Source organism: Hyalella azteca, unplaced genomic scaffold (genome assembly GCF_000764305.2).
Source record: "Hyalella azteca isolate HAZT.00-mixed unplaced genomic scaffold, Hazt_2.0.2 contig7066, whole genome shotgun sequence".
Taxonomy (NCBI): Eukaryota; Metazoa; Arthropoda; class Malacostraca; order Amphipoda; family Hyalellidae; genus Hyalella; species Hyalella azteca.
This window is the reverse complement of record NW_025937201.1, coordinates 1-11,768: the sequence shown is the minus strand read 5'-3', so window position 1 is coordinate 11,768 and position 11,768 is coordinate 1. Positions and strand designations below refer to the sequence as shown.

General features: G+C 39.5%; 1 protein-coding gene across 1 annotated transcript; it reads right to left on the bottom strand.

Annotated features, from left to right (window-relative positions):
* Positions 1 to 1,582: 1,582 nt before the first annotated feature.
* Positions 1,583 to 10,500, bottom strand: LOC108675988 (histone deacetylase 3). Its single transcript, XM_018164033.2, has 10 exons — positions 10,369 to 10,500; positions 9,449 to 9,572; positions 9,036 to 9,137; positions 8,585 to 8,913; positions 8,059 to 8,171; positions 7,734 to 7,840; positions 5,342 to 5,493; positions 4,763 to 4,904; positions 4,074 to 4,175; positions 1,583 to 2,556 (listed from the first exon to the last, which is right to left on the bottom strand). The coding sequence occupies exons 1-10, from the start codon at positions 10,442 to 10,444 to the stop codon at positions 2,481 to 2,483; spliced, it is 1,323 nt and encodes a 440-aa protein (XP_018019522.1). The 5' UTR covers positions 10,445 to 10,500; the 3' UTR covers positions 1,583 to 2,480.
* Positions 10,501 to 11,768: the final 1,268 nt, after the last annotated feature.

The following is an 11,768-nucleotide window of genomic DNA, read 5'->3' as shown; positions in this document are numbered from 1 at the left end:
GCAGAATTTCTTCTCTTAAGCAAGTTTTGTTAAAGACCTGAGAATTAGTTTTATTTATTAGCTTCTTGTTAGTTTTTTCAATAAGTCGTACTAAATTCTTCGTAGGTGTTGGAAGATTGAAAATCAAATTACCGATAGACATTTTTAATATTGATCGACGTTTCGAATGTACATTCATTTTCAAGTTAAAGACGCATAGAGTAACAAAATTCGGGTTGACATATGAACGAAACCAAGTAAATTGGATACCATTCAAATAATGCTAAAATTTCGTTATTGTGATACTACAGGAAGATTTTACAGGCGCAAAAAACTACTCGGAAAACAATCTCAAAGTTCTGACGAAGCCGGTGGTTTGAAGGTTGATAGCTGGAGTCCTCTCCTTAATGATGAGGGCCTCTGCTATTGAAGAAAGATTGAAGATTATGAAGCTTCCAAGCCTCAGTTATCGACGTCTGCGTGGTGACCTAATTGAAGTATACAAGTATACTCATGGTTTATACAAGGTCCCAGAATGATTACTAGAATTTGAAACAAGAACCAACACCAGGGGCCACGGCTATGAAAATAAGGCGGTGACAACACTATACGACATTACTTATTCCAGTCACCGACATGTGGAAGGGCCTCTCTGAGGATATTGTTGACGCTTCTAGTGTGAACGCGTCAAAGAACTGACTAGACAAGGCTATGCACTTGTAATAACTTACCAAACTTTTAGTTATGTCATTTAGAAGGATATAAAACACATATTTTTAGCAATCATGCCGGTCAAGAAGCAATAAATTTTAATGAACATTTTTGTAATTAAAAACATATTTTTCTCACACTCATAATCAGCGACATAACCGTAGTCAGAATTACATGAAACTAATACATTTTCATTTACAATGACCTTATTATGTACAATTAAGACGAAATGTACAAATAAGAAACAATGTACAATTAAAAACTTCATCAAAAATTCCCCTACCGAACCAAAACAAAATGAAGACGAATGCGATGGGAAGTACACATTCTAACAATGTAAATTAGTCACCTGCACTTTTTTGAGCTTGCATATTTTGAAATGCAATCAGTAATAAAAGTTTGAAACTAGACAGAACCTTCTTACTTGATGCTTCGAAAAGAGGCCTGCGCAGGAAACAGGATCGAGTCTGCAACTACCTATACATAGTTGTGTGTATGGATCGAGCCATACACACAACTGCAGTCATGTTGAATAGTGTTAAGTAGTTTCAATAGCCTCACTATATTTTTAAACATAAAACGGGTGAGAAATACGGGCGATTCTGTATCAACATAATATAGTAAAGAGAATATCGATGTTCACCTGAAGACGGTCACCGAAACTTGCACCGATAAGTGAACAATTAAAATACTTAATTTATCAGTTGTACCGAGCCTGGGCATCACATAAAAACCCAAAGCAAGTTAGATTTCACCTCCAATTATTCTATGACAATGTTTTCAACTCACAACTTTCCCCTTTAATCGCTGGTACCAAGCCACATAAACGTGACACAATGTACAGTAGTGCAAGGAATTCAACGTTAGGCCCAACGCATCCAACAGTATATTGCTTCAAGACAAATTCCTAGTAATGATAATGAGATCAACATTCGCATGATATGGATGCGAGATCTTGAATAAATTAACATAGAATGACTGGCATTCAATATGAATGCGAGTCATTCCCGCACAGGAACGACTCTCCCTGTTTTCGATAGAAGCTGCTCAGTAGAATGAACTTGACTAATTATTGCCAAGCCTCTCCTCAAGCCCACTCACCCTAATAGCTTACTTGTGGCATGGATATAGGATATTAAAAAGTCTAAGCTGGGGCAGGGACATGGGGAGACTCACAAAAAAGTCCCAGCTGATGCATACGGTAAAAAAAGCTATGTCACAGCAGAATATGGACATAGAGCGACCCCATAACCTATTAACAACTGCGGTATAAACAATGGAGCGATCTTGGACTGAGCGCCAGAAGGTGCATCAGTTCTGCACGCGAGGCAACCGAGCGCCAGAAGATGCATCAGTTCTGACCGTAGGGCGGGGGCAACTAAGCGTCAGAAGATGCATCAGTTCTGACCGTGGGGCGGGGGCAACTAAGCGTCAGAAGATGCATCAGTTCTAACCGTAGGGCGGGGGCAACTAAGCGTCAGAAGATGCATTAGTTCTGACCGTGGGGCGAGGGCAACCGAGCGTCAGAAGATGCATCAGTTCTGACCGTGGGGCGAGGGCGACCGAGCGTCAGAAGATGCATCAGTTCTGACCGTGGGGCGGGGGCAACCAAGCGTCAGAAGCTGCATCAGATATAGCGCTGGGCGACCGAGCGTCAGAAGGTGCATCAGTTCTGAGCGCGGGGCGACCGAGGGCCAGGAGGTGCATCAGTTCTGAGGGCGGGGCGACCGAGCGTCAGAAAATGCATCAGTTCTGACCGTGGGGCGACCGAACAGCAGGGTTTATGCACGTCAGTTCTTGGCGTCGGTGATGTCGTTGTGGTCGTTGTCCTTCTCACCGTCGTAGTACTCGTTGTCGGGCTCCACCCTGCACGCATAACAGCGCAACAGTGACGCGTGATACATACAAGCAGGGCAACAGGAAGGAGAGTATTGAATAAAAACAACAGAGAAAAATTTAGACAGGGAGTAGATCAAGAAAATACATAATATATAGCAGGGAGAAATAAGTAGAATTAGGAAGAATGAACAAACCACTTGAAGTAAGAAAAAAAATTATATCAGGAAATTCAGGATTGAAGTAAGGAAGAAAAATAAAATGAATATCAGGATGCATAACTTCAGAGGTAGCCCATAATCAGGGGTATCAGTATTATAGCAGTTGTAAGTAAATAGCGTATCAGAAGCGTCAGCATTAAAGAATTTATAAGTAAATAACGTACTAGAAGCAACAGCCTTAAAGAAGTTATAAGATATAAAGATAATATATAACATAAATAATGACTATAGTGAATATAAGTCAATCAAAAGCAACTGAAGAAGGATAATTGAGCGCACCTGGCGTCCTCGTCCCTGTGCTTTCTTTTGCTAGCCTCGAGATGTCGTTTTATGAGCGTTTCGTGCTGAAAATCTCTGATAGCCTCGCCACAGAGCGACGTGGTGAGGTATGCATCTGTGGCCAGGTTATCTGTTCGATGGTTGATTCGTTGAATATCGAGAAACTTGTTTGTAATTTGGAGTGCATCAAAATTGGTTTACCTTTACGCATTTCGGGGGCAATGAACTTCGAGTATGAAGCTAAGAAAATTGTAAATATTATGTAAGACTGAGAAAGAATAGATAATTTAAGTCTATCACGGAACAGCAGACAATTTATCTTAGTCTGTCATGGCAATCAAGTCTCAACCAAACGTGAAGCCGACGAAACTAATTACGCGATCCCTGTGCGGTGAAGCGAACATCTCTTGCAGGGAAAAATGTTTCTCTCAATGCAGACAATTTTTCTGACGTTACAATGTTTGTTCGACCATGAACAACTGCATAATGCCATTATATAATAAAAGTAAACTTGATATATATTGAAGGGACCTTACGAAATTGTTAGGAAACTTAATAAAGTAGATTATGTCGTAAAGTTAGGGGATAGAGAAAAAGTGTACCATGTTAATATGTTGATTCAAGAAAATACATAATATATAGCAGGGAAAAATAAATAGAATTAGGAAGAATGAACAAACAAATTGAAGTAAGAAAGAAAAAAAAAATAATAACAGGATGCATAACTTCAGAGGTAACCCATAATCAGGGGTATCAGTACTACAGGAGTTGTAAACTTTTAAGTAAATAGCGTATCTTAAGCGTCAGCATTAAAGAAGTTATGAGTAAATAACGTATTAGAAGCAACAGCCTTAAAGAAGTTATAACATAATATATAACATAATAATGAATATAGTGAATATAAGTTAAGCACTTATAGTTATATTCACTTATAAGTATAAGTGAATATAAATATAAGCAATTTATAAGTATAGAAGAATATTATATAATAATACTTATAAGCAACTTATAAGTATATTATAAGTATAGAAGTATGAGTGAGCGCACCTGGCATCCTCGTCCCTGAGGTGCAGGCGCTCGTTGGGGTCGCGCTCAGGCTGCCACTCCCCCAGCCGTAGCCCGTCAGCCGGCACCTCCTGCATCTGCACACTACGGCCAGCCTTATCAGTCAGCAGTGACCGTAGCAGTCAGCAGTGACTGATTCATCCGAATTCAGCAGCGACTGATTCGCCACATTTAAAAACAAAGCTGCTGCTAACCGTCATCTAAGACGTACATCATTTGAAGTCTGTCAATAACTTTTATTATTATAAAATTCTGAAAAAAGTTTATTCAATAATTTCACGATATTATTTCAAATCTGTGTTCACTCCACTCAACTGGAAACGCCCTTCATTAGGATCTAGTGTTACCAAAGGATGGCCGATTATATCGAGAGCCTATTCCATGGCACAGCAGAAATTGCTCGTTTCATGCACAAATTGATCGATTGTGATCAAGCTGTAGTACTTGGGCGCAGGCTGCATGCCTGGGCACGTACGGGATCATGCGTACCTGGGCACGTGCTGGATCATGCGTACCTGGGCACGTGCTGGATCATGCGTATCTGGGCACGTGCGGGATCATGCATACCTGGGCACGTGCTGGATCATGCATACCTGGGCGCGTGCTGGATCATGCATACCTGGGCACGTGCTGGATCATGCATACCTGGGCACGTGCTGGATCATGCGTACCTGGGCGCGTGCTGGATCATGCGCAGGTTGTCGCGCGTGTGCGCTACGATGGCCTCCAGGTACTGGCGGCTGTTGCCGTTATCTTGCCGCGTGATCACGTCGGGGTGCAGGGAGAAATCCGGGGAGAAGTATTGGCAATACTCTGCAACACAAGGTAGTACAATGTACAATAGAATTGTATTACTAGATAAACTGCACACACACAAAAATGCCCTAGTAGTCTTATTTCTACTTTTGAAATAAAACTCATAAATTTCTCCCGCAATACTAAACTAGTTAAAAGAACATGACAGGAAAGTAACATGGCCGCAGAAGGAGGAGCGTTGGTTCAACTACCACGTCATCATGCTCGTCTCATTTAATGTTATACGATAATCAGCCATGCTGCAGGGAGTGACTGACCAGTGCTGTAATGGGAGACTCGTCTGTGCTGCAGGAAACCTTCCCGAGCTGTAGGTGGATACTCACCCGGGCTGTAGGGGAAGACCCACTCTAACCAACCCATGTCTAACCAATCTATGCTTAGGAGACCCAACCTAACTAAACCATGCTAAAGAGGAAAATCCACCCATAACCCACCCGTGCTGTAGGGGATCTCAGTGGGCATTTCAGCGTCGACCAGCAGCCCGGTCTCGTATGCCCAGCAGCGCGCGACGTTGCGGGGCGTGTAGCCCCCGCCGCCCAGCACCAGCACTGGCAGACCAAGGCTCTTGGTGAAGCTCACGCACTCCCTGCACAAACGTCCGAGTAAAGCTCACGTACTCCCTGCACAAACGTTCGAGTGAAGCTCACACACTCCCAACACAAACGTTCGAGTGAAGCTCACACACTCCCAGCACAAATGTTCGAGCGAAGCTCACACACTCCCTGCACAAATGTTCGAGTGAAGCCCCCACACGTGACGATTTATGATAATTAGTTACTGTGGCAACACGTGACACAAGATTTGTAACCCTTGTCCCCACGTGACATGATATTCTTTGTGGCTAGACCCGGCAAACATGTCAGTACAGCATTTAATTCAGACCAATAAACCAATACTAAACATAAACTGAACGATAACCAAACAAACCTCATACGACTTGAAACGAGACTTAAGTTATGAGAAAATATTTTAATTACAATACTTGTATTAGGGTGGAAAATCTTTCTAATTGCCTAAAAGGTCAATTTCGATGGCACTTTATGGGAACCGTACGAATATGAGTCGAGTTTATTACGCGTTCGGAACGAGTTCAGGCGCCATAGAGCGCATGTGGAGTTAGGGACGCAGTGTCTGGATTAGTCGGCCAATTAGTAGACAGTGGAGTGGAGTCCTGGTAAGATATTCCTAATAATATTGAAGCTAGTATTAGATTATCTCTGCCTTTAGTAAAATTTTGTGCTACGCCTCCAGAAAATCTTCACAATTGCGCAGTTTCCTGAATTGTTATCAACACTTGGGCTTGTTTAACGTTATTTAGAAAGAATACACATGGATATTTCGAGTTCTTTTTTGAAGATCAAACTATTATATTTTTCCCAACTTAAATTTTGTTGTATTTTAAAATATTGTTGAAATTTCTTTCCAAACTTTTTGTTGAAGGAGATTGCTTCAGGCAAGATCGATGCATCTGATTCTGTGATTGAGCTGGAGGCAAATCAAAGTCTGTCCAGTCAGCCGATGTCACCAGCTACAGCTAGTATGGCCTCCTACAAACCATCATAGAACACAATTAAAAAAAAGTGTTTTTCCATTTTTATTTGCCTGTCAAGATTAAGTACCATATTACACCACAACATGTATTCGTAGCAAAAATCATTTCAATTGCCGAGCTTCAATCAGAATAGTAAAAGGATACGTCTTAAATTATTATATAAATGCAGAGGTGGGCAGTAGCGCGCTACATGTAGCGGTAGCGGCGCTACATTTAAGCAATTGTAGCGGTAGCGGCCGCGGCCGCTACATTTAAGCACTTGCAGCGGTAGCGGTAGCGGCGCTACATTTAAGCAATTGTAGCGGTAGCGGCCGCTACATTTTGAGCATGTAGCGGTAGCGGCCGCAACATTTCAAAGTAGCGCTGCCCAGCTCTGTATAAATGTATGATGGTAATCCGAAGTTTACACCACATCAATAATTGATTCGTCTCGTTAAAATGGCTATAAATTCCGGGAAATTTTAAGGTACCTATTTTAACCGGGATGCTACGTCTCGTCTCGGTATCGTCCCGGAATTTCTACGGAGGGCTGAAAATTGTCCCGGTTTTTATTGCGAAGCGGGACAGAGCCTGTTGTCTCGTCTCGAATAAAAAAACCAAACGCAGGAGTCTATTGGTTATAACTAGATCACTATGTAGGAAAGGTTAACATTGGATCCTACCATCCTACCAGATCCTACCAGGTAGAGATAGGTACATGCACAATGACAGACACTTTCTTCAAATAATTAAAACATTCATAATCATTTTGAGCGTCCGAGATAAAACCTGTATGTCACTGAGCTTACTGCATCTACTATAGCGAACTTTTTGTAAATGCAAACGATGATAATAATACTTCATTGTGGGCAGAGATGAAGACATTCAAGGAAGGTTCATATAAAAAGAAACTCGGTGGAGATGAGTACAGGGGAAGTTAGAGGAAGGCTTATATAAAAAAGGCAGTTGGTGGAAATGAAGGCAAGGGATATCAGAGGAAGGTTTAGAGACAAAGGCACTCAGTGGGAATGAAGACAGGGAATATCAGAAGGTTTAGAGACAAAGGCACTCAGTGGGAATGAAGACAGGGAATATCAGAGGAAGGTTTATAGACGAAGGCAGCTGGTGGAAATGAAGACAGGGAATATCAGAGGAAGGTTTAGAGACAAAGGCACTCGGTGGGAATGAAGACAAGGGATATCAGAGGAAGGTGCATATACAAAGGCACTCGGTGGGAATGAAGACGAAATATCAGAGGAAGGTTTATATATGAAGGCAATTAATGAAGTCCCGACCCGTGACCGCGCGTGGAGAGTGAGAAGCAACCCAGCCTGTCCCCGTTGAGGGAGTCGGCACCGCACTGCAGCACAATTGCGGTGGGCTGGTAGAACTGCATCACGCTCTGCCCAACAAAAATTCTTTAACATCTCCACACAACAATTTTATTAAGCTCTGTACAATGAGAAAATTATTGATATAATTATAGACAAATAAGTTATGTAAGCCTCACATACCTAGCACCATGTAAACAATAAAATTTGTCAATGAATTGACATGATTTTAGTAGGAATCATTTCATCAACAAAATTTTCTGGCTTCTTGAGCCATGGTAAAACTCACCTCGATAACAGGCTTAAAAACTTGTATGTAACTTGCATCATCAATGCCTTCCTTCAGCGGAACATTGACAGAATAGTAGCGTCCATTGTCGTGGCCGATTTCAAACATGTCTCCTGGAGGTGCAAACAACATTTTCGTAAACCTTTGTCTACTTGATGCAAACACAAGTTAGAGGATATTGAGTGATGCTTGGTTATACATGAGTGAGGCAAGGTCATACATGAATGAATACAAATATTCAGCTAGGTACACATGCTCTATGGACATCATAAGTTATAAGAAGTACACCGCTCAACACCTATTATACATATAGGTAACTCTTGACTAATTTAACTCTCTTGGTCAAATGCTTCTTATATTCAACAATAGGGGACATAATATATAGAACTTGATCCTCAGAAGGTGAAATGAATTGTTTCTAAATGAATTTATGCTTACTATTTTTGTAATAATTTTGAGAGCTAGTACTCAGAACAGGTTAAATCTTATTTCATTTCTATGAATTAAATCTAATATCTATGCTTACCAGTGCCTGGAAAGAAATAATTGCCATATTTATGGAAGGAGACCGTCATGACTCGGTCAGTGAGATAGAAGGCTTCCTGTACACCATCGCCATGATGAATGTCTATGTCTATATATAGAACACGTGCATGATATTTAAGCAGTTCTAGAATAGCAATGACGATATCATTGACATAACAGAAGCCTGATGCTTCAAACTTCTTGGCATGGTGGAGTCCCCCAGACCAATTGACTGCAATGTCGCAGCATTTGTTATTGAGTTTGACGGCTCCTTGTAGTGAAGCTCCAGTGTACATACAGCAGAAGTCATACAGGCCTTCAAACACAGGGCTGTGTACAAGTGTAATGAGTTAGANAGTACTCAGTAGTAAAACCTTTGCAAGAAATTATTTTGTTATGCTCATAATCAAATCATTAATTCATTCATAACAAAAGTAACATTAAATTCTCACCAGTCATCTGCCATGTTAAACTGTCCAAGATTTTTGGTGTAATTTGTAACATTTTGGGGAGACACTTTCTGCAGGAAGTCAATATAGTCCTCTGAGTGGAACCTAGAAGACAAAATTAATTGCATTTGTTATAATCGTATTTAGTTAAACAAGAGTACAGAAAGACACAAAATTTAACACAAACTGAATTGACAATGGAGTACTTTTGATGTCAACTTGTTATAAACTTTTTAGTTAACAAGTGTACATGAAGAAACAACATTTAAGAAAAATTGAATTCACAATGGAATACTTTTGAGGTCAGGTTCTTACAAAAAATGAGCACTATTAAAATTTTTTGGGAATTCATCAATTATTAGACATTATTCCATCAACTGCACAAATCAACATTAAAATAATTCATGGAATTTTACCTGGTCATATCATGGAAATTTGCTTTATAGGGCCGGTAAACTTGCAGCTTCTTATGCAGCCCATAGTTGAGCACAAGACTGTGTGTGATGGCAAGACGGTGGGGCTTCATCGGGTGATTTGGGCCTGGATAAAACAAAATATATAAATAAATAGGATAAAACAGAACAAGTGGATGATGATTTAGGTCATGTTTGCATAATATAACAATACCAAAAATGTTAATTAGCATGAAAAAATTGGAAACAAATACAATTGCTTCTTTAGAGGTCATGTTATAATGTATTTTAACCACTATTCTATTCTTGGCAATACATACCTATCTTGATATTTTTGGTAGAACATACATAAATATATTTATAAACCATGCATGTTATATGATGATTATAATGCCTTTCATATCAATATACTGTAAAATGTCTAAATTATTATAATTTATGCAGGTTTGATTGAAGACCAGAGCATAGGTACGGTACTTTTTGTTAACAATTCTCTTATTTTCTTTAATAAGCAAAACAATTATTCTAATTGTACACAAAACATTTTTAGAAACACCAAATTCCTAAATTCAATAGGAAACTAGAAGGCATGGATACTGTAAATTATTGAAGCCTGATTTATTAACAGTACTTATTACTTTCTCATAACTTTTATGAATTTCTCTTCAAAGCTAATTAAAGTCCTGTCTGCAATAAGCTTGCATGACACTCAACATTAATAAAGGCCACACAATGCAATATTTATGGAACCTAACAAATGGATAGTCTTGCTACATAATGGAAGTTTCCAATGTCCTAAATCTTGCTACATCCATACTCACCATAGTCGTAGTGGAAGCTTCTAACATCCTAAATTTTGCTACATCCATGCTCACCGTATGGGAAGTTTCTGACATCCTAAGTCATGCTATATCCATGCTTACCGTAGTGGAAGTTTCCAACATCAGGGTCATAGAAGTATGCCACAGTTTTCTTGCTAACTCCACTAGAAGATGCCATGGTGAACTAAAAAACTATAAAATTAAGAATAAAAATTAGATTTATCTTAAAGACCCTGGAAATAAATAAATGCAGATTTGAAAATATTGATGACGGTAAAAGATATTTCTGTTTTAATTTGAGTATTCTATTATAAGGTAGGCTTTTGCTGGCATGTGAAGACAGTGGAGTGATGGGTGTCATTATTGTCTTATTGACAGCTGTCACATGTAATTTTTTGTACAGTGCCTGAAGACAAAGGGAAGACTAAGTATAAATTTTTCTATTTGTTACTGAAATTTCGGGACCCTAAAGTGACAAATTTTCAATATCCTATTTGGAATATTGTAGTACATTTTTGTATTTTTGTTAATCAGATAGGAGACAAAATTGGGCAATTGATCAAGCAGGAAATGCCAGGAATCTTGTGGTTTCAAAAATGGCAGGCGAGCAGAGCAGAGAGCTCTAGTGAGGGCTTAAAACATAGATATATTCTATGTCAGAATCTGACAGTCAGATTGGGGAGATTGGGATTGGGAGCTCAAACTTGGCAGGTTTCTTCAAAAACAGCTATTATAAGAAATTTGGCAGAAACAACTCATAAATGAGACAAAATGAAAATGGTCTGTACTTGCAGTAGGTACTTAGATTAATAGAATAAATAGATTTCACTGGTTTTTATGACCTTTGCCTCATTTTTGCAATTCTGCCGGTGTAAAAATTAGATAAAACTGCACATTTCAGTCATTTCATTTGTGTCCACAATTTTTTGAAATTGCCAGCAAAATGATTGACAGGCAAAAATGTGTTATGCTTATTATTTTAAATGAGGATGTGACTGTGAGTGAAGATCTGAAGATTTTTAAAGACAACTGCGCCAGTGAAGCCATTGCCAGTCGATAGTCTCAGTCAGCCAGTCAGAGACTCAGAGTCACCACCAGGGTGGAATTCTAGAAATGGAGGTTCACTTATAAAAAAGCTTTCCACTCCAGGTGGAATGCTTTCGCTAGATACAGTGCTCTGCAGTCTGTCAGGTGAGTGACTATAAATGAAGAGGAGGATCAAAAGTGGACAAACTGTTTCTATTGTATAGTACCTCAGATTTGCTATAAAATTGTTTGAATGTCTCATTTTTGATAGATATTTTCTATTTTTCTTTTATTTAATGGATGTTTTGAAAATTTTCCAGGTTTTTTGTTTGTAATGATCAAGTTTAAATTAAGTACCTATTAAGTTAACCAGTACTGTAATACATATACTATATTGGGGGCGGGGCTTATGGGCACAACCAATCACAGCTTGAAAGCATCCCCATCAACCAATCACAGCTAGAAAGCAGATAACA

What these genes read in the sequence shown, in the direction of transcription:
- LOC108675988 (XM_018164033.2), bottom strand. Translation starts at nt 10,444, where the DNA reads ATGGCATCTTCTAGTGGAGTTAGCAAGAAAACTGTGGCATACTTCTAT. An exon ending in CTCTCCACGCGCGGTCACGG is followed by an intron (nt 5,494 to 7,733) that starts GTCGGGACTTCA and finishes ACGTTTGTGCAG; the next exon opens with GGAGTGCGTGAGCTTCACCA. An exon ending in TGAGATCCCCTACAGCACGG is followed by an intron (nt 4,905 to 5,341) that starts GTGGGTTATGGG and finishes CTTGTGTTGCAG; the next exon opens with AGTATTGCCAATACTTCTCC.